Here is a 24,380-nt window from a genome sequence, read left to right as displayed (position 1 = left end):
AATTTTACTGAATACAGCTTGCTTTACAATATGCATTTATATTTATGTAACACATTTTTGGCCGTTATATGCAACAAACATGTAGAACTGATGTTTACATATATACTATACAGTATATGCTGGGAAATAACAAAATGTTTAAAAAAATGTCTCTGAACTTTTAATAAAACTTTTGAAAGTCTTTTAAAATAAACCGTTTTAATAAAAGTTATAAAAGTCTTAGTAAGTTTATATTTGTGTTTAACCCCATAACAATCTTTACAGGCATTCCTTAATTTACAAATGTAATTCACTCCAAGAACACAATAAAAAAAATAATTCCCATGACATGATATGTAAATCCCTGTGATTGGTTCCAGAATCCCAGAGAAATCATGCCATAATTTACAGAATTGACTTTGCATAGAAGAAAAGCCTTACAATGACAACAATATTAATTTTTATGTTAATTACTGAACATTAAAGCTGAGTTACTCTACAAGACTGCTTTCCATATATTAAATACTTTATATTGTACAGTAATGCTATTTAATACAACTTTACTAAAGAAGCCATATATGTTAGTTTCAGTTAATAAAACCTTACTTATTACTGCAAAAAATAAAGAATAAATTAAGAGTATACAGCTTTCTTTATTAAATGTTAAGATTAAAGACACCAGAAAACTGATTTCAGTAAGTAGGAGGAGTTGTGATGGAAGAAATGCTCGTTATAGCAAAAACAAGTTCATATTTCACAAAATATGTATAAAAAGTGTAGGATTTGGTGTTGATCACGAATGTAGGGTGCTTGGACCAACAGTATGCTATGCCCCTAACTATATCTGCACATCATTTGTTCGTAAATTGATGGATACCTGAATGAAAACTGGAGCTGGATTTACTGTATGTTACAAACATTCACATATTTGTTTGTCTCAGTTTCAAGGTGGTGATTTCATTTGTCTAACGCACTAGCAGCACTGACGCCTATTAGACACTGTAACATTTCCATTAAACAGATACAAAGGAAATTAAAAGCAACTTATCTTCATTTATTCATTTAAGATAATTTGCTTTTTAAAAGCTCAACCTTTCCAATCTATTGAACTTAACAGGAAAAAAGAGAACCTCTCATTGCAGCTGTGATATTTTATACTGTACATCAGTACAACACATCCTAATAATAAGTGAACTGATGTCATCACTAAGCAGGTTAGTGTGTCTGTTCCAGAGAGTGGAGTTTCTGATGTTTGCGCTGTTATTTCTGGACAAAGAACAAAAACTTTTAAATACTGTCAAGCTTTCAAAATGTGTCATAGATAATGAATGGTAATTGTTATGAAAAAGTTCTGCGAGTAAAGTACAATATACTGTATGTGAAAACTGCTCATAACCCTCCGATACACAAGGTGAAATGGTCAGCCACAGACTCAGTTTAAAAACCTGTCTATGATCACTTCATTCAATTCAATGTCTCAATCGTCTTAACCCTAGACGGCACTGAAAAACTAAATAAAAACAAAAAACATTTTGAAAAAAGCCATCGCTCATCATCTGGAGATTGACTGAATGAAAAACGTTCCAGGACCATCAGGAGCTCTTTCTTAAGGTAACTTTGGAATTATAAAACTTCTGTTCTGTTTTCCAACAACTAGTAGAAGCCAGTCAACTGATAATTGTCTTGTTTAACAGGGATTTCCCTCTGAAACTCTGCCGCTTTGATCTGAGGAAAAGGTTGCAGTGAAACAACTTTCTCGGGTCCAACAATGAGTTCATTAGAAGTTCATTATCAGAAAGCGTTTATCGCAGAACCTAGCTGATCACCAGGGGCCTTGTTAAAATGAAGAGAAACTCTGAATGTAGCCAGAAATGTTTGAAACAGGCCCAGAGTTAGCCACTTATTGATTCTGGAGCAAAATACCAGTAAAACAAGACATAATGTAGGAGAGGAATAGAAACTGGAAAACCTAATTAAAAGATTTACAGTATGTAATGCTATATATTATGCTAATTCTCAATCATTTTAAAAATTGATTACTGTTGTATATACATTCTTAAGACAGCAAAACAAAAAAGAAAATCTGTACAATTGCATATCATAACTTTCTACAATAAGGGAAAATAAAATTAATATGGAACAGTATCATTAATAGTTTAACTAAAATATCTATGGTTTATTTACCTTAAAGACCATTGAAGGATAAAAATGTTCTCTCCTCAGAAACATTTTAATTCAGAAACATGACTAAGTGAAGTGATCATAAGGTAAGGGATTTAAAAGCCATGAGTTTAAAGCAAATCACTCTTTTTTATGTGTGATCACTTTCCAAGGCAGACAGCCACTTGCAACTTCTAATTTGAATAAACTGGGAATCAACAACCAGTCAGAATGTGTGCCATTGAAGTCTGTCTCTCTTTGGTCATGTTAGCTATAAGGTAATCATGCATAAGTGCATTTTGTCTCTGACAGAATGTCCCATTTCTGAGGGGTATAGGAGCTAAAATTCATAAGGGAATTATTTTACTTACTTGACCCTTATCTTAGCTTTTTAGTGTTACTGCTTAAGACTCAAATTCACAAATTATTCTCCTGTCCTGATGGAGACAGGCAAAGGCAAACCCACTAAAAAACTCTGACAAGACTATTAACTTACAAATAAGGCCAGGCAGCCACAGCTTGTATGAAATTAATAAAAAAGTGCTTTAATTAAAAAAAACTGCTTTAAAAAACTCTATAATGTATCTTTTACATTTAAAATTTTATTTATGTTTTACAATTTTTGGGATTAAAGCTCATAATCAGATTTCTACAACAAAAGATTAATAAAATTGATATATTGATGTATCATTTAACTTTGCCCATTGGTGAACATTTGGTTTACATTAAGCTAACATCTGATTACAATTTAATATAGTATATATATACATCCCAAATCTGTGAAGAGTATCATTCACCTGAAACACGAGTCTTTATACGTCGGACAGCTCATTCTGTTTGACTGTTTGACTACCTTTAAATCGTTTTTACTAAATAAAACATTTGTTTTGATTTTTTTCCCCACAAAGAGGCAACTAATCAATGTCTTGAAATAATTATCACATTGACCAAAAAACTGGTCCAATTTTGATTCTAGTAAAAAAAACTTAAGCTATAACAACTAGGGATACACAATCTATAACATTTACAAAATCATGAATGTGCTTAGTAGACAATTATTAAACTGAAATGATCTTATTCTCTCTGACTGTGTTTTATACAAAACATTAAAGTTACTTTAAAAGTTAATAAAACTTATTCCATCAAAGTAGATTAAATATATTTTGATAAACAGTTTTTAACGTAAAGTTAAAAACACGTTGATGAACACTTTTTAACGTAAAGTTGTATATATTATTGACTACATATAGAGTACTCTGGCAATGCATAACAAAAAACTGTTTTCTTATATCTTTTAAATTATTGACACTACATTACATTAAGATAGTACAGTAATAATGATCATGCACTGCCCATTCTTACCACAAGATGGCAGTCCAGTCTGTTTTAATTCAGTATTAGTGTCTTTCACCCTGCATTTCTACATCTGTCTCCCCTTGCCTAGCACCCTCACCACAGCACACCCCTGGTTTGCAGCTGAATGTTTATGTAGGCCGGGGAAATGAGGGATACCTGACAGAGTTTAGTAGGATGTGGGAGAGGAGAACAATTCTAATCAATGTCAGCACGCAACAAAAACAATTCCTAATATAAACTTCATCAGAAGCTCTCCTGTCTCCCGGAGAATGGACCAAGGAAGTCATCTGTTTAAGGCTTATTAAGTGCGTGGGACGTTACAAATGCATTATGCAAACGTGGAAAGGGGCCACTTTACAGTACTGTATTTGGAAAACGAAGAAAGGAAGCAGAACTGTGTTTGTAAGTCCTATGGCTTACAGACCTCCCTGCGGTTTATGGCAATGGCGCATCACTTTGTTCTGCTGTTCCACTGAACTGGTGTGATTAGAATTCCACTACAAGCTCTGCCTTTTCCTTCTGAATCAACAACCGAGCTCAGAGCAAGGCACACGTACAAGCTCACTGTCTGTGAGATCTGATTGCGTGACCTAAATTTTGAAGAAAATAAGCCATTTAGTTCACCCACATGATGTCAGTGCTGTTTATGTGTCTTTAAAGGGGTGATTGAATTTAGCTACTTTTTTAATGACAGTAGGAAAGAAATCTTGAGGGTAAGTTAACGTTATTTTGTTCAATCTTTGTAATATAAAAGCTGCATCAATACATTTTTATAGATATTACTAAAACAAGCTAATATCATTATTAGCTTGATGAAAATATTGTAAAAATATATCTTTCTTTTTTACTGGAAACCTCAAATACAGGTGCATAGTAATTATTATCACGCTCATTATACATAGTATGTAATTGTTAATTATAGCGTACTAAGTGCATTGTGACAAAACAGACTTCTTAAATTCCATCTTTGTCTTATATTCATAATTGTATGGTACTAATGTCTTAACAAAATATTTAAATCTGTTCCAAACAAATTAATAAAAAATAAATATTTGTTATAGCTAAAATTTTACTTAGTGTTTAGTTTGGTTTTATTACAACAGCTTTGAAAAAGGTTAATAATTTAAGGATATGCATGAAACTAACGTTAACCACCATAATCCTGTAACTACTAATAATAACAATAATAAAAACGATCACTGTTCTTTGCTTATATAGAAACAAACTAATGTAATAAGTACTCTCCACATTATTTAAAATGTCAGTAAGTGTAACATAACTGAATTAAAGGCTGAATTTGCCTGTTTTTAAAAATATATTTTTCATCTTTGTGCATCTAATAGATTTAATAACAAGCTTTCTTAAATATCAGATGTATTGTTACAAATAAAAATGAAGTCCTAGAACGATGCAAAACAAATGCTTTCACCTAAGAGTAAAACACTGCATGATACTGATAAAAGTGTATGAGAAAGCCAAATGTTTTAAAATGTATTTTCTTGAAGAAAGGGTTGAAAAAAGAATTACAGCAATCTCAGCACTAGGAAACTTATACGCATGTTCTAGTTTTGAAAATAAGAATATTAAAATAGTATCTTGCACAGATACTTTTAATTTAAACCTCTATACAGTAGCAAGGAAAATTTTTACTCTTCAATACATTGACACGTTTAGAACGAGCAGTCTGAAACTGTCAGCTTCTGCTAAATGCTCAAACCAACACATCTGCATACTTTCCTATTTGCAACATATGCCTACATGTATATTACAAGACAAATTAAATTGATATTTTTGTGGTTCATAAATTTAAATGCACTGTCCTATATGTTTTATAGATCATGTAAAAATAACGGCAAGTAATACAAGTAAATAAAATAAATAATCTGAAGTAATTTATAATGCATGGCTTTAAACAAATTCAGGACCAGAAGCCTTTAAAAAAAACCTAGCTTTTTAAGAAAAAAAACCGAAGCAAAACAGTATGGTATATATTGCATCTACTTTTTCCTTATGCCTAAGGACTTAAGTTTGAACATTTATGGTTGCATTACAAGTAAGTAAACAGCAATCAATTTAACTTTAGGCTATAGTTTAGAAAGGTGAAAAAAGCCATTTAATTAAACACTGGTGTGTAAGAACAAAAAAAATCACAATTTGTCATTAATTGTAGTAAATTTGTTAAATAAACGCTTAGTATCTTGTAGTGTGTCTAAGCCATATTAACAAGGAGAAGCACACTGCAACAGTACGTCTGCTGTTCTTTGATCACGTTTGCAGCCATATGTTATGGTAAGTAAGGGCAGACCTGAACATGTTTCAGTTTTATTAAGCCCACTGCTCTGTTTACAGATAAAATACCATCACTGATGGTGAACTTTCATCTGTCTCAGAACCCAGGGCACACTTACTGTCTCTTAGTGGCTTTTCGCCTTAATGCGCTGGCATTTGAAAAATAAATGTCACACAGCTTAAACGCAAAGGCAAATCCAACTAACTGCGGAACATTCCTGAAGCCCAGCCTGCTTGTGTGTCTGTATGTGTGCGCGCACAAAAAACGTACATTTTGTGCAAAGAAAAGTGGTGATTTGGACTTGTGAAAAGGAGTCCAGAGCTACTAAATGGATAGAGTCTGCATATCTAGCTGGCGAGGTGGGAAAAAGGAGCTGTACTCACTGCCTGGGTTCTCTCCGATGCTGCTATTCTTGCCATTCCAATACCAGAGCAGAAGGGTGGCGTCTCTGGACCCTGACAGGACATAGCAGTCTCCACCGATGTAGGATTCAGACCTCGCCAAACACGTTACCACATCACGATGCCCGAAGACGATCTGAGTCAGTTTACCTGCAATGCAATGGAAACGTGTGACCCGAAGGGATACCGAAATCTTGACAACCATAATAATAACTACAAATATAAAAGCTTCTGTGTAACTGCATAATATGCAGAAGTGTTTCATGTTTTTAATTAAAAAAAATTTGAAAGCTCTGCAAGCCATTATTGTAACAGAACTATAACACTTTTTTTCTATTTACTATGGTATTTTTCTTCAAAAACAATGTGGCAGTCATAGCCAAGCAACTCAAGCTTTATCAACATTTACAGTATGACTGCATCGCAACAAAACAGCAGGCTTTGTAACACTAGACCTACAAATTTAGTACGTTTTAAGGAGATCGCTAAATGTAACTTTAAATGTGTAACTCTATGAAGATTGCTAAATGTAACTCTCAATAAGTAAATACCCACTTAGTTTCTTATAGTACCTATAGTCTTATAGACTACATAATTAAGGAAAAGCTGTTTATTTTCACAATCATTTGTCTCAGGTACAGGTAACAGAGCTCGTGTGTGCTTTTTCTGAAGCTTTAAATTGAGTAAAAATACAATCATTAAGTGCAAGGTTTTGTCATTTTTTAGTGTTACTTAAATCAAAATAATCCCTAATAGTCTTTCGTTTGTGAACCAGTTCAACCGCCCACATTTGTTACAAAAGATGCCCACCTTGCTGAGGTATTGATAACAAAAATAAGGAACACAACAAACGTCTAGAAAAATACATTTCAATTTCAAATTATTAACTATGGACAGTAAAATGTAATGACATCATGCCCTGTGAATTTCAATTACCCACTTCACAGGGTTTTATTGTTACACATTGAACGCTGTATTCCTTCTAGAAAGATCTCTTTACACTGCATGACTGTAATAATTTGAATAATAAAATCTGGCTGGGATTTTCTAATCAACACAGCTGGCAACAACATTTATAGGTGGACAGTTGTCATAGCTGGCACTTTTAGATGTGGAAAGAACAGCATTTTGCCTTTTATGCAGAATTTAAATGGAAATATTTACTTCCATTCTGAAGCTTGTTTGAACATCTAATAGGCCTTGCATAGAAAAGAAAATTGTATAAACTGAGAAAAAATCAAATTAACGTTTGTCTTAAGTGCAATGTATTCAATTCTGTATTAGCTAGCAAAAACAGTAAGGGCAAAACGCATCATTTTTAAATACAACACAGCTTCACTCAATCACATGGCAATTTATGCCACTAATTGATTGGTATGGTACTCTCACTACAGTGCTGAAGTAATTGATTCATGACTTTACTTCTCCTCACAACAAATGAATACGAACGCCATGCAACCTCAGCTCTGTTTCGACCCAGAAAACACACCAGTAACAACAACAACTGTTAAGACGCACCCACCAACAGTGCTATCATAAACTGTCATTCAAATATTTTAGCCAAGTAACTTGCATGTAGCCTGACCTCCTTTTGAGCCTAATCCAATTTAAGGTGACAGTTTCTCATTCAGCACAAGGGAACTCTATATTTAATGCAAACATAAGGTAAAAAGAAAGTGCAAAGGACACAGGAAAAGTGGAATAAATGCAAGTTATTGTTTTTTCTATTTTGACTACAAGTAAAAGAGCAATGATTGTTTTCATGGTAATCGCATTAGACTAACACTGTTTTCAGCTGTTTGCTGTTTACACTCTGTCAATGAGCAAGATAAAACTATCCATGGTAATTTAAGGCACATGAAAAATATTGCAAAATACCATAAAACTAATCTAAGGCATAACATCCAATTAAAAAAATGCATTGAGACTCAGAAGATACACTGATGTCTAAGAGTTGCCCATTTAATAAGAAATCGCTGTAAAGCAAATTTGACAGGGTAAAACTGTTTCAATACATTGTGAAAAGAACCTGCTGTCTATTAACATATCCTCAAGGCATATCAACAAAGCCGAAATTTTCACAGATTTTCAAAAGAAGTATAAATATTTGTTCTTCAAAGCCCTCAAAACTTACAATGTGTATGCAAGTGTAATTGTTGTCAGATTTCAAACTGCACTGAAACACAGGCGCCTAATGCTGATTAAATTATATGTACTGTGACCTCCTGAGTCAGGCTGAGTATATTTTTATTACCAGTTTCATTACCACTGATGAAATTTATTTGAATATTAGCATTACTCGGAGCTTGTACACCACAGAAAAAGGAGGTATTCCACATGGTTTTCATACCTCTGCAGAAAATGTATGCACTACACCAGGGATATTATTTACACAATGAAAAAGAACTGAAAGCTTCTCAAGTAGCCAAATCATCTCAATGTATAACAAGATTTCAACACAGCATCTACTGGACCTGAGGGCAAACAGAACTCTGATATATAAGGAGCACTATTTAACACAACTGGAGACTGTGATGGGAGCAATAAAAAAGTACAGCATTTAATACAAGTAGTATTAATGGGATTCCACTCCTTTTCTGCACTGAATAAGAGCAAACTATTTCAAGCAAGCACTTTCCAGAAAAAGGAACTGAACACACACATGAGAAAATGCCTTCACAAATCCACAGCCGACACTCAATCAATTCACTCAACAAACAGAGGACAAATGGAGCTAACAGTAATTAACTGTTAAATTATGTTAAGACTGCACAACAATATGAGGAATCAAAGTCTCCATGAGAGCACAACACAGCTGTTGGTTGTAAATGCAACAATTAAAGTTATATTTTTGCTAGAGATTATTAATATAAATACACACTCAAATAAATAAAAGAGTCCAGCTTTATTTAACACCCATTTTTCTCCCCCCATGCTCAACACAATGCTATGCCTTTAAATTGAATTCAGAGCTTATGCAAATCTCCAGGCAGGTACAAGCAGTTTGGAAATGAAATCAGAGGATGAAGTTGTAACCCACGCAGCCTCATTTGTGACCTTGACCCCACACTCTAGCGTCTCCTCCTGCCGTACAGGGAGCTGAGCCATGCAATTACCTGAGTCGGTGGAATAGACGCGGAAGCTCTTGTCCCAGAAGCCGCAGACCAGGATGAAGCGGTTGTCGGCTGTGATCACAAAACACTGGGAATGGATCTGAATGCTTTGGTCCAGGAGGTCAGTGATCTGTCGGCGGTGGGTGCCCACATTGCTGGCTGCAGACACACATAGAGGGATGCATGTCAGCAGACTGGAAAGAGCCAGGCTGCAGCTGATCACTTACATCCTGTCACAAGTATCCACCACACATAGTGATTCAGAATACCTTACTGCACGTTTATAAATGCTAAACATGTACCATTTAGTTGGATAGAGCATGCTTCTTTAAAAAAAATCTTTTTCCCGAAATGCACTTTCTCTAAAAAATAGGTGCTACAAAATGTGAGGAAAAGATTCACCATCTCAAGAAGGCAGCACTGGTTCAGAAGCTTATCTTGTGAAATGTTAATACAGATATTAATCCTTATGCAAATGGGCTGATATAGACCTTACAAGCACTTTGACCTACGGTATCTACCTGTATTGGTTTGCACATTGGCCATTTATTGTCCACTGTTTTTACATTCCACTAAATTATAAAAAGCCATAGTGACAAGAAACATTTTTTTTTTATGAATTTTGCTTGGTTTTTGCTATTCGTTTGCAAAACCAAATAAATAAAGGAAATATGATAACATGAAATAATTGTCCCAGTCTCAGGTTTTCCAGTATTGGTCTTTGAATTAATATTATTAGATACTTCTGCATATTTTAATGTGTATCATGCTTACATGGTCTGAAACCAAATTACACATTAAAAAAAATAAGAAAAAGAATCTGAAAAAATCAGATAAGCCAACATTTTCTAATGCTTAGTGTAAAAACAAATGCTCTTCTAACAGTTTTACATAGATTTCTTGAGCTTATAATTAAGTACAGTACATTGCACCAAGAATCATTCTGATTCTATTTTTTTCAAAGGCAGACTGAAGCCGGGATGACTCATTAAAAAGCTGCATCTCATTTCCATGAATGTGCAAAATAACCAAACAGTAAAACAATCTGTTATTTCCAGTGATGAAAACAAACCGACCATCCGTCCTAAAAAAGAAACGCCATTTGAAATAAAAAGTTGTTGCTTCAGCATCACAAGGAGACCATCATATTTTATCTTGCTGGAGAGATGTGTAATTACACTTTTAAGCTCTTTGTCTGAACAGCAGGCCCATAAAGGGAGAAAAGCTGATGTCCTTAATGATGAAATTCTGGGAGCACGTGCTTTATTTTTCACCTCGCACAACTGCTAGGAACCCCGCTGTTATTATGAAAATCCTCGCCAGTGCTGGAGCCACTAAATTAGAGAAGTACCAATTCATCACCGCAGCACCCTTCTTCTGCTCATCAACAAGTCTGAGTGATGAAAGGAGCCTGTATTGTCCTGACAGTACTTCATGCGCATTCTCAATCACACATTATTACAGCATCCATATTAATTTTCACTGACACACGTCCTATCCCTGTTCAAATTAGGCAGCCCAACGAGGGGGAGTTGATGAAATACCAGCATAGCCACAGCTCATTGCATTCCAATTTGCATGCAAATGGTTTATGAAGGAAATTCCATTCGGGGAATGTGCAAGTGAAAAACAACAGTAATCTACACCTCAGGGCCACCGCACAGAGTGTAATGAATCGCAAAGGAAGAGAGACAAGTGACAGACCTATCAGAGGATCGATTTCCACAGGCAGCTGGTACGGTTGTTCTTGGACAGAGCCTTGATGGCCTGGAAAAGAAGAAAAAGAACATTCGTATCACAAAGGTATAGCTATATTTGTTTGAATTGACGTAAGCATACAAAAACGAAATTTTGCAAGATGCAAGTACATGAAAAATATGAATAAACAGATGCACTCTTGACGGGTACAGCTTTGCTCTGCTTCTGACAGGATTTGATCACATTTGCTTGCAGGCACAGAGCAGACTAGGCATACACAAGTCCAGGGGTTTCGCCTGTTTAGGTTTCAAGGGGGTTTGGTCACTTGCGTAACAGGTTCAGTGCCACTGAGCCCTCTCACATTCTGCCCCTTTCAACTCCTCCTCTGCAGAAACCTCGGTGACCTCAGCTTGTGACCAATATGATTAATGTGACGAGTGCAGCTCCACTCTGCCTCTTCCGGGATTCGATTATGGCCCGCTGCAAGCTAAGTGCACATACAGCGCCACTCCCTTGGCAATGGCCAAATTCGTGATAAGGTTTTCCAGCTTGGGAGAATTCTACACTGTCTAGGATTCAAGGGGATGATGTCACCGGCGTAACGTGCTCAGTACCACTGCAAGTTTGGGAACATGGTAAAGATTCATAGGGAGACTGCCAAGTGTCCAAAAGCAGTGAATCCTTGACATCAGGCAACTGCAACTGACACCAGGCAACTCCAGCCAGTGCTACAGTAACTCTCTTGTAAAGCACCACGGAACTTGCCATGGGCCAAGAAATGATGGCTCTGGTAGGTGGGTGTGGGGTGAAGGCATGTGTCTGCAAGCCCACATTCTCCCTGAGCAGCATAGGTTGTAACCACAAGGCAAGTCAGAAACTACCGCTGATTACAAATTGGATTTGGTGAAATAACAAAACCTAAAAACATGTGGTTTGAAATAAAAAATACAAATACTTGGAACCAAGCATGGCAAACGGGCAGCGAAAGGAAGTTCTTGCAAATAGCTAGGGGACGTGTCCTGGAGCTTGACACAATAAAAAACGGTGCTTCTTTCCTGGTGCAGCAGTATGCCTTATGCTCTTAGCATGCAAAAAATAATTCTTACCTACGAAAAATTATAAATTAATTTTCCTGCTTAGATAAATTAGATGCTGCCACTCCATGAACAGCTGTCAGGGCTCATGACGATGGCAGAAATTCCAAATCTGCAGCAGTAAACACTTTGTGTACTTGTCCCAGTTTTTCTTTCAGATTGAAATTGCCATAAAAATAGCATCATGGACACATAAAGGTGAAGCTTTTGAACTGTTTCCCAAATAATCATGCAGGACTGTTTACAATTCTTCCACATTAAAACTCAAAGTGTCAGCCGTTATCATTACAAATGTTTTTTTAATGGTGGCAGTCACAAGGTGTCTGAACTGAAGTTCTATTCAAAACTCTTGTGTACCACCATGAAACAACCTATTCATAAACTGCAAACGATGCCTCCGTTCTTTTGCAATTGGATACATTTTCTTTGGGATAGTGTTGTCTAGAGTCAACTACAGTATTTGATGACAGCATGGTGAAAGTAGTCCAGAACCTTCTGGCTTGGCTAATTAAATGTTCTAAGAATTATCTGCATGTACTGTAGCTCCAACAGCAATGCTGTCTGGTGTTTCCCTTTATATAAAGCGTACAATAAAAATTAAAAAAACGTGCTCAGAGATTTAAATATCATGTAAGATCTTCAGTGCATTTTTCTTTCTTTGTCAGGAAGTTAATTAAATGATGATATTTAAGCCTCAATGCAACCATTGTTTTCTTTGCAGCTCTTAGAAGACAAGAATGTCAATACTTGACAAAAGAAGGATTCTGTACAATTGTACAGCAAATCGATAGCTTCCTGACAAATACATCTGAACATGTCAAAGCTACCCATGCTAAAGTGAAGTCAATTATTTTGGTAGGGTCAATCATAATTTTATAACACTGAAATTCTCTAATCTGCTATAAAACATGTTTTATTTATATTTTCAGGTTTATTTTACAGCAATATAACTGCCAGTATATATCTGGCAACATAATAAGTAAGGTGTTTTATGCCTAAGTAAGGAAAAAGTAAAAAAGTAAGAAATATTAATCCTTATATGAAATTGCATTATAACATTTTTTAGGACCCTTCCTAACAGATGAGTTAGAAAAAAAGGACAAACATTTCCTTATAAAGAAAACAAAATAATCAAAACCTTCAGGGCTATTGAATGATTTTCAATGACATCATGATTTGAGATCAGATATACAATATTTAAAACATTGCATAATATAAGTGTTAGCTCTTGATGAATTCATAGTACACATGCTAATATCCCAAGGAAATCTAACCTGCTCAACATACAATTAAGCTTCTTTCGAAACATAAAGGAAACTTCCATATATTCAACTTTGGGTTATTTTTCAAAGGATTGAAATTGTTAAGTATGACCAATGATCAAGTTGTTCTTATTTATTAAGTTAAAAAGTTTAAGAGCACCAGATACATTAATCTGCAGGCCTTCAGCTCTCCAGGACAGGGGATGCTTCAGTGCTGTGATAAAAGCTAAAGAAGGCCATACACAACCTCGAATGAACATCCAGTCACTGATATATGATTACCTGAAACATTAATTAATAATGTACATTTACATACATTTCTCCCTCATTATAATCATAAAAACATACAGTATGAATCTTCCTTATTTTTGAATTGGCAGAGTTCGGTAAGAAGCGAGCAAAATTAAAGTGAAAGGAACAGATAAAAATACATTCAATTCACATGTATGACCTATATTCGCAAAATTGCATGATAAAAGGATGGCTGTGAAATGTCATTTGTACTTAAAATGGTTGTATCAGTTCTCTAAAATAAGCTCATTTTCTTTTTAAAGGTGAATGATTCCTTACCCGTGAGCCCGTGCCACTTGTTGACCGCGAAGAGCCTGTTGGCCGTCACAGTGATGATGGCAGACCCCGACAGGCCAGGCTGGGTGTTGGCGGCCACGTGAGCCACGGGCGAGTTGGACGGAAACTTCAGCACCATGATGACATCCTGCTGCATTTGCTCAGTGAACATCAGAGGGGTCTGCAGGAGGAGATACTGTTGAGTGGCCCACGGCGGGGGAACGAAAACCAAACAGAGGAGGCGGGGAACGACCCGGGAAAGGATGAGAGAGAAAAGCACAAGGGAAGAGAGATCAGGTTAGGAAACCACTGCAGAACAGCACGGCCAAGCCAAAGGTAGAAGTTTAGATCAGCAGGCAAAGGGCTGGACATTCACAGAACTGGAGCTGATTGACAGGAGTTGGGTTTCCAGATCAAATGATTTTTTTCAGGAAAAAAGCCAAACTGAATAGAGCTGAGGATCTTCTACACTGCACAGTCATATTTTTCTAATATATGCTTCAATAGTAATAAGTCTTTGATTCATACAGCACTTTTCAATTCAAAGAATCCCAAAGCACTTCACATACAGAAGGCGGATTCATTTTATCCACCACAGAAGTGCGGTACGCATCTGGGTGACATGTCCATTACACATCAGCAGTGTCACTACATAACAGATCAGACAGAGGACTTGAAATTGCTTCACTATTTGGGGAATTTTGGGGAAACTTACAACAGGTCAGATTGTCCAACTTCTAGAGTGTAATTCAGCCAGTTAATACCCCCACTCTTTTGAAAAGTGCCATGGGATCAGTGTAGTGTTCCCTATTACCATACTGAAGAACTGGTTTGAAAATCCTGGGCCAGAGGTAAAAAATTCCTACTGATCCCCCAGCACTACTCATTGCAGTATCCTGTTTCCTGTCTCACTGCTGACCATAGACAGTCTTGCTTGGCTTCTGTGATTTGATTTTGATGAGACCAGGCTACAAGGTGATAGCTCTTCTGTGCAGAAAGCTTCTTTCAGCAGCACACAGATGTTTCAACTTATTATTAGTTATTAACTAATGTATATAAAGTAATTATTAGTACTATTAGATTTTACAAATATTTGATTTAAACAGTAAATAAACCTATTCAAGGTATGCACTATCCTGTCAAGAATGTTGGTACTTGTTGCACAATAAACTTGAATTGAAAATTAATATATTGTACATTTTAAAGGAAGCAATTACATTTCCACATCCAAGACAGAAAAATAATAATGTGAGGTATTAGCAGCCCCACAACTTTCAAGGGAAGACAAATTGTAAGATTTTGAAGCAGCCAAAAAGGTGACAGTATTTTAAGGTAATTAGGTTGCTTCTGAAGTTTTACTGCAGGGGCAAGAAATTAATCTCCCCTGGTTATTACACAAAAACTGAAATGTGTAGAATTGTCTGAATGCTGTTAACCATTAGTCAAAATGATTGCTAACAAAAGCAAATTATATCTGTATGTAAACCTATCTACTGCAATTATAAGAAAAAGGTTTTATAAATGTAAAAGTTAAGATGACATATCACTGCCTGGCTCAATACATGTACAATGGTCCACAACATTGCCAGTAAGTAATTACTAAAGACAAATTTCCCATTCTTAAATTTGAAAAAAAATAATTTGCTTTAAAAATAATGACCTTTTTTGAAGATTTTAAAACAAAACATTAACATGCCTGCTATCCTGTTACACAGAATACAGCAAGACAGACAGAGTGAAGTGGCTGAATATTCTTATGAAGACAATGAATTGGAATTGTAATGAATAGTACATTTCAAAAGCTACATTCACATATGCATTTACAAAGACTGTAGATGGAATGGAATGAATAAGAACTGGCAGCAGATGTATTTATGCTTCACTACTTTGTTGATGTAAATATAATTAGGGAAAAAAAGTTTTTTTTTATAAAGACTAAATGAAGCAAAATACATTAGAAAGGTTTTTTTTTCCATGTGTAACCAAATGCCCTTCTTTGCTCCAAATGACACATACTTAAGGTGTGAATACAAGTTATGCTACTCTACTTCCCTTCTGTGCAAGTGGCTTAAAGCCAATCAATATTATGAGCTAATCCTTCCCAAATACTCATTCAATTAAAGGTGTCAGTAATGCCTCATCTAATGTGGCCTCAATTAAATCCAGAGATCTGATGTTGCAAAAGCACCAGGGGACGTGCCAGGAGCTACACACCCAGACAAAACAGGCACTGTGCATGTGCTTGCTAATTGCTACACCTGGTGTAAATTACTGCTTATGCACTGTACACAGCATGAGGCAGACATCAAAACACCCACGGAAAAAGCCAAGCTTTCTTTTCAAAGCTACTGTCCCTTTAAGGACAAATTTGAGAATGGAAAGGAGGATAAATATATTAGAAGAGGGGATTCCATAATGACTTCTTAAATGCTTTATTCACCTTTGGTATCTTGTCTCTGTAAAATGGAACACAGGCTTGGCATGACCTGTGAACAACCTGAGCCCATGCAGACTTGAGGCTTTTGGACCCGGCATTAAAGAATTAAAGGGCAAACTGCTAGAATTCCCCCAGAATGAAAGAAATTCCAGTTCTAGTCATACTACTGTAAAGCCCTTTTCAGTTAATATTATTACAGTACATAAAACCATATTCATTTAATGAATGAGTCTTTAGATGGACAGTATGTGTTTTGTATGTGCATGTTAAAGTAAGAATGTGAAACACAAGGGATTTCACACAATCCTGGAGCATTTAACCAAAAATGTAATGTACAGTATTTACTTATGTGTATCTGTTTCACTACTGAATGTGAAGTAGTCACCAGTGTTTACCCCTATCTATACATTTTACCTCTCTTATAATAAATCTCCTTTTAATCCCCTTTGTCCAAGACTAAAGTGATTTGGATCCTTCAAAAAGTCTGTGTATGACTATCACTTGAGATCAGCAATTTTTCTTGTTGCTCTTCTTTGAACACAGAGATCGTCTTTGAAATGTATATATAAATATATTTAAATATGGGTGAGTAATGACCTTTTGCAGTGATCTTTACTTTCACTGAATTTGATGTTATACAAAAATGAACAGGGACCTTTCTCTTTGGAGTTTTAAATTCATTTTAGAAAATGAAAAATAAACTTTTTTTTGGTACTTATTTGTGTATCTTTTTCTCAAACCTGTGACACCAGAACCACAGAGCTTAACCTGACCTTGGGTGAGCACCTTTGCCAGTTGAGCCACTTGGAAGACAGTATTTTATTTTCCTGCAACCTCTAACAGAGCACTGGCTGACCACATTGTAGCAAAGTAAGTGCCTCCACAGGCATTTTATAGTGTATATGCAGGATGCCCAATTGGGCTGAAGTCATTGGCTCTAAATATGTAACAAGAATAAATACATATGTGAAGGTTAAGAAAGCTGTACTAATCATTTTTATGTGGTGTAACTGTATAGTATATAGGTGTTTTGAAACACTCAGTACTGTATATGATAAACAAGCCGTCAAGACAGCAACACTGTTTTATTTTCAGTGTACTCCCTATGTGGTCTGAAAGTCAATCTTCCTCTTGTGTTGACAACAGTTCACAGTGAAAACAACACTTCAGTTTGATTTGGTATTGCAAGATATAAAATATTTAAATGAGAAATTTTGTTTGCTCAGACATATTTTTTATCAACATGTACTAAATAAAATACAGTATAAAAGAATAAAATTCTAAATCCTACAGAATGTAAGAAAATGTTTTCTCCTAAAATATAGATTTTTTGGGGTATATATTAAGAAGGCTTCTTTTTAGCATTATACTCTTATATTTATCAAATGTCATTAGAAAATCAACCTAACATTGCAGCCAATTCACATGTCAACCTAACATTACACTCAGCAAGAACAGAATTAAACTCTGAATATAACACACTCTTTGGGAGAGCAGCCCTGTCACAAATTCTCACGTTTTATTGGAGAGCTTTCCCATCTGTAATAATGTTTTTGCAAATAAATTTTCCAATAATATGTAGTGTTTTCATTTTTAATGATTTTGTAAGATTAAATGTTAGTTTTGTAATAGATCATCAGTAGTCCAAGAGTTTCTTACCTAATTTAACATAATGCAGGCAAAGTTTGGTGAAAACTGCAGTCTGTGGAACTACTAGTAATACCTATTGGCATTCTATAGAGACTTTCAGATCTGCATGGATGTTATTCGTAAGAACCAAATACATACGTGTTTAATGTCGAAAGCACATTGTAGAGAATCCCTGTGTTTGACAGGTTACTAGTGATTTTGACAATGTCATTACCATCAGCATGAATGGATGCCAAGGGCTGACTAGATTGCAAGAGCAGGGCACAGAGTGCAGGCCAGCTTTCTTTAAAAAATCATCTGCTTTTGGTTTGTATAGCTGGGCAAAGCCTGTGAAATTGAGGCAGTTCTGTCAAATTCTAAAGTCACACCTGCCAGAGTGAGATGGAAAAAAAATCAAATACAAGACACCTTTAACCACTTGAACATCAAAATATGTAAGTGCCTGTTAAGTTCAGAGTGTCCCATTTCCTTGTGCCCCAGCCATAATGTTTCAATTAAAATAGTTTGCACAACAGGATACTTTTTGCTTTATTATGATGATTTTAGTTATTTTTTGAAAGACATTTTTTATATGATTAGAACCTGAGGATCTTTTTCTTATTTTTCGTTTTGTCACACAAATTCACATGTTTTTATCATTTATTATTTACGGCGAAAAGAAGAAAATAGGGTTCTCTGCAAAATACAACAAGTATGTAGGGTGAGAGTGTTATCAGCACATTCATATTCATAAAATAATGTATGCCAAAGCTCATTACGCCATGAAAATTGCTGTTCGTTATTCCACATGTAGTTTATTTCTAAAAGGTCCATAGCCAAATCCTTTTTTCTTAAAGGAACATTAATAACAACCTTCCGAATGAATTGTGTTTATATACTTCTGTTACATCACTTCCTGTCTTTTCCCCTGTATGAAGCACTGTCCATGTGGTGTGAATAATGATGGTGGGGGAGAATCCGGCTGTCAACACCACTAGGCCAATACACTAATAGGCACTTTGCCTGCCGGTATTCACTCTCTCCATTTCGCAGTCTCACACTAACACTGCTCTAGTTAAAAATATGCAGCTTTCCCTCATTTTCATTCTGGTGGCAAACACAATCTCAAGTGTTCACTGGTAGCTTTTTTAGGCTCTTTTCCAAAAATTAATCAGTTTCTGGTCTCTTAGATGCTAATGAAGAAAAGAGTTTAGAAAATAGGGTTCTCGGGGCTAGGACAGAGGGAAAAACAAAGCAAAACCTCAAATCTAATTTGAAGCAAACCAGCAGGCAACCATGAAAGACAAAACACAAGTTCAGGCTTACATTTAACAAGGCAGCACTGCAATTTATTGACCCTTTGGATATTGGATTTAATTCTGGAGTAGCTTGATTTAGATTATTTTGTGAAAACTGCACAATGCACCAATAAAGTCCTAGGAAAACCAGCAAGTAATCTAAACTCCTTTAAAAGGGCTAATGCCTGTCCCTGTAACATGACTCACCACCTGCATGGCAGAACTCCTTGGGGGGTGTGGCTCGATTAGCAGCTGACATGGGGTCTGTCCAAAGCTTCGTATTTGAGCCTCCACAGCCTGGAAACAAACAAGTCAAGATCGCATGTTAAGAGGTGCTAATTACAAGCTATAGGACTATAAATGTCACCTGAAAATGTCGAGTCGCACACTCTGGATCACATCATGCGTTTGAAAGTCAAGAATGGTTTTTTGAGGGTGTCTGAGCAGTCAGTGTGTGTGTGCATTCCCTCCCTCCCAATTTCAGGACAAACTGGCACCGGTACCGACTATGAGGTCATTTTAGAGGACTCGAAACAGCATTTCCATGAGAAATGCAGTAAACTTTCCTTACACTGATTCTCTGACACTAAACAGAAACGGACGGTTACAGTCACAAACCCTCGTCTTTGGCCCTGTTTCCAACTACCCAGCAGCAGGCTTTCTTGCATTTGTCAGACATTCGAAAGCAGAAAAAAAACTAATCTTTAACAGGTATGTTCAAATCTCCCACATCTCTCCCTCCCAGACCCTTGGCCTCATTCCACCTTGATATCTGAGCATCAGAAACTACACTACATTTTCTGCTACATATCTTTGATCAAGCTCTCTAACATCTGCAGGGAACAACAGGCTGTTACTCAGTTCTTTATTTGGTGTGAATTCAGGTGCTTGCTCTAGTTTACCAATTGTAAACAGATGGCAAAGCCTAGAAAATGCTTTATGACAACTACTGTACATGGAACAAATCTATCCCCTATTATCAATCTGCAACTCTGTATAGATTTGTTTTTAAAAAAGCAAAACGTTTGTCAGTTTAGTATGCAGGGTAGGATGTCTCTCACAGCGAGATCTCTTACATAAAGATCTGCATTACAAATAAATAAGGAGCCCTGAAATGATTTAAATATCACAAATAAAAAAATATATTATTATAAACATGATTCCACCCTTTAAACTGCTTTATGATTGTTCAGCACTGACCCTTAATACAACAAGCTGATTCTAAAGTTGTGCAAAAATATTTCCTGAATAGATGAGCAGAGCAGAGCAGAGCAGACATCCGCATTAAACCTTTAATGTCAATTGCGTTTGATTTGTTCAATCTGTGCTACAAAGTCAATTATGAAGATAAGACTGAGATACTGATGACGAATCATGGCCTGCTGTGTGCACTCAGGACCACTCATCTCTTCGGCAGGCAAGAAATAATTCCACAGACATGGGCCAAAGATCAGGAGCACGTATCAGAATTGGCACTTTGGCAAAGGCACAGCAATATTAAAAAGTATATTGTTGCATAATGCCAGATATACAGTATCTAGCTAAATGGATAATTGTCCATCTGTGATTTTAAACAGTGAAATACACCCACAAATTTGTTAAAATACTTTTTAAAATAGCAAAAATGCTAAATTCCCGTTCAAGAGGTTGTTGCACTTGTTACCAAGTAGTACTTGAATGCAAAGAAGCTGCCTAGTAGGGCAAAATAGTTGTACCTTAATACTGTTAACCTTAGATGCTATTATCACAGTTTTTCACATGAACACAAGATACAATGTTCTTATGAACACTGGGATCAAGGTCACGGTGACTTACTGTTCCATTTGTTTTGGACAGTTTGCTTAAGCTAATGTAATGTAGATCTTCAGAATCACTCAACCAAATTTGATTAAATTCTGAGTTGACATTTATTACAACATGTAATTCCAAACGCTGTGAAAATAGGTCAGAGTGTCCTACCTTTTCATGCTCCTAACCTGATTATCTGAGCTTTAGAGGCCAATAGCTTTGGAACCACTGACCCATATCTGATGAAGTGCTATTCTATATTCTGTAAATTTAAATTATGAATAGCCTGCAGCTTGGCACTGACCTGGGAAGAGACACGGAAGGTTCATGCCTTCACTTCGAGTATTTAAAAACTGTGATGCTACCAAAACACACTATTTACAGGTAGTGGACAAAAAATGGAAACATTAGGTGAATAAGAGACATTAAGTATACTGAAAGCAAAGGGTGCCACACAGGGGAGGTTCATGTGCTAATTAAGCAAATAACATCCCAGCATGCAATAGGGTCACGTGTAAAAATACTGGACCTGCCTGGCTGCCTATAATTATGTCTAGCATGGCTACAAGAGGAGATCTCAGTGATTGTGAGGGTGGGAGGTGATTACAGGGGTGTGTTTGACAGGAGCTTCAGCGACCAAGGGAGCTCAACCTGCTGTTGTTGCATGTTGATGATGCATTAATCATATAAGGTGCTGGAAGCATGGACCTCCAAGGGAAAGACACAGGTTTCTATACTGTATAGATACCTAAGTTTGAAGTGCAAAGTGAAACAGGCCAATTGACTGCAAATTTCAACATGGGGCACGAGCGCCCAGTTTAATCAAAAACTCTCTACCGAGAACTGCACAGAGGGAGATTACATAGTCAGGCTGCAGGGCACTAACTGCTCGCCACACCTGGCCACACATGTTTGCAAGTTGAGACTTGCAAATAAAACAGACAATGGACAATCAAGCAGTGGAGTAATGCAATATGGTCAAATGAATCATGCTTCAACATGATCTCAACAAGTGGATGTGTGTGGCACCTACCTAAAGACTTCTACAGCCCTTAGTGCTAGTTCAGCAATGATCGGTTCCAGTGGTTCTGTAATGTTATGGGGTGAATTTTCTTGGCAAGGTTTAGGTGCTCTCATTCCCTTAGAAGGCAAGATCAACACTAATCCCATGAGTACATATGATCACGGTTTGATAAGCCTGACATTGATGTGATCCACATGCCATGACCTCCTCAGTCACATACTCTGGACCCAATCAAGGATTAATGGGATATTCTGAAATGACTATGCTTGGTGTCCAAGCGCACTATTAAGCGACTTTACATTGGTGTTTCCATTTTATTGTCCAGTACCTGTACTGTATATCTGTATATTAAGAAAAAACAGTTTTTGTGCCCCTCTCTTTATACATTTGTAAGATGTATTATTTGTGTAACGTTCAAAACATCTTACATTATCAAAAACAAAGTATCACAATCATCTTTATGGTTGTATGACTTTAGGGTTACTACAAAGATGTGCCCCAGTACAGAGATCCACAGCAGTCACAATATTAATCTTGGTTATAACTTCAGATTTTGGACTGTTTAGATTTGTTGCAGCATGTGGGGAAGAACTATCTGCTTAGGCAGGTGCGGTGGGATGCTAATGGGTAACGATAGAAAGAATGACAAGAAGCACAGTATTAGCGTAAATCTCGGGTATATTTGCCAGCAAATATAAATGAGCAATAGACAATCCATTTGAGGAAAATATAATCCTACTTGGTACAGACATTCCTACCCTAATAATGTCTTATGGTTTCTATTAAACAGTCCATAATTACAATGAATTATGATGGTTAAGAGGGATTGCTGAGAAAAGTGTTTTGTTTGATTAAACTTTTAATACTCAAGTTACAAAGAATTAAGAAGGCATGCATTTGTTTATCAATGTAACTCGATCTTGTAACTAAATGAACTAAAACAATTTAAATTGTGTTATGGGCAATCCATCTACACGAAAAGAAGAACCCAAACATGTACATCTTACTAACATGTGAAATGTATGGGCTATGCATCGGAATAAAAGGCAAACTACATCCAAGATCATTAATGATTAAAACGTGTCCAAGATACATGTAGAGTAGAATGTACAGTAGAAAATAAAATTGCATTCAGTTAATATCTGCAAAGGTGTTCTTGTGCAATTGGAGTGAGTCAGAAACCTGAAGGGCCTGTGTTGGCTGTGAAGATGACGTGTAATCCCTCCTCTTCACAGGGAATTACAGCCTAATCCTGAGTGCTTCCTATCTAATCACACACATTAGCAACACTAAATCAGTAGGTGGTGTGTTATGGGTCTGCCTGACACATCTCACAAATATTTTTTTTACTACAGCTTACTACTTCTAGCATGTTTAAAAAAGCAAACACTTTTGGTCTCATTGTGTCTTTAGACTGAGCAAATTTTGTGTCCTTTTTTTTCCAATAAATATTGAGAACTGTCTGATAGGTCAGTCACACATGATCCACCAAAGCAATTAACGTATTATAAATTAAGTGAGGTGATCTGTTCACAGACAATCCTTACAGTAAGATCCTAAGAGAGTGAACTGAGTTAAAGAACATAATGCTGAACATGTTTTTAAAGAACTGCAGAAAAATCTTCCTCAGTGTAACAAGTTTTCAGTGCCATTTGGAGATCAGACAAAGCTTGCACACACAATTCCCAGTCCTGCCGAAGCTCCAGTCACAGCAATATATATTCTGCTCAATCTCCTGGAAGATCCTGTCTGCTCTAGTTAATTTAGCCTGGCAGTTCTTAGGCCACATCAGAGATCCTCTGGGTTCTCCCAGCCACAGTAGCATGGCCTGGTTTCTGCACAAGCTGGGTGGAAATTTCGACTGGATCAGCCACTAATCACTTCAAAAAAATTTCTTTCCACAGCCTTATGTACACAAATAAAACAGTTTTTTTTTCGATCAGAAGATGCATGTACAGTATATTCATATTTTCTTTCAAGATTCCTATAGAAGACTTTACTGTACACCTTAAAAAGGTTGCCAAAATTGTTCTTTATTCTTCTAATGTGTAAATACTGATGTAAAACTGTCATTTTTTTGTAATTTATCACCTTTATTTTCTACGTTTTTGTGTGTAAATCTGGAAGCTTTCTAAAACAAGTGTTTAGCTGAAGCAATGGGAAACCATTGTTTGGGCTGAGCCAAATATTAGGAGAGCTCTTATTAAACCCAATTTCTGTGGCAGCCATAGAGGTAAAACAGGAAGTAATCACCGTCTGTGAAAACATGAATCGGTTTCCCCAT

At 36.3% G+C, this 24,380-nt stretch overlaps 1 protein-coding gene across 8 annotated transcripts in view; it reads right to left on the bottom strand.

Moving 5' to 3' along the window:
• The window catches only part of lrba (LPS-responsive vesicle trafficking, beach and anchor containing), a 283,633-nt gene that overhangs the window by 11,291 nt on the left and 247,962 nt on the right, over positions 1–24,380 (bottom strand). For 4 of the 8 annotated variants that reach the window (XM_015344622.2, XM_069188464.1, XM_015344620.2 and 1 more), the window contains exons 48-52: positions 19,492–19,581; positions 13,924–14,116; positions 11,004–11,066; positions 9,303–9,458; positions 6,169–6,336 (exon numbers count right to left, since the gene is read on the bottom strand). In XM_015344622.2, coding sequence (XP_015200108.2) covers positions 6,169–6,336; positions 9,303–9,458; positions 11,004–11,066; positions 13,924–14,116; positions 19,492–19,581 — 670 coding nt within the window. The remainder of the gene's footprint in view (positions 1–6,168; positions 6,337–9,302; positions 9,459–11,003; positions 11,067–13,923; positions 14,117–19,491; positions 19,582–24,380) is intronic. The other 4 variants (XM_015344624.2, XM_015344627.2, XM_015344621.2 and 1 more) reach the window with 3 other exon arrangements.

Source organism: Lepisosteus oculatus, chromosome 1 (genome assembly GCF_040954835.1).
Source record: "Lepisosteus oculatus isolate fLepOcu1 chromosome 1, fLepOcu1.hap2, whole genome shotgun sequence".
Classification (NCBI taxonomy): Eukaryota; Metazoa; Chordata; class Actinopteri; order Semionotiformes; family Lepisosteidae; genus Lepisosteus; species Lepisosteus oculatus.
This window is presented reverse-complemented; position numbering and strand designations above follow the sequence as displayed.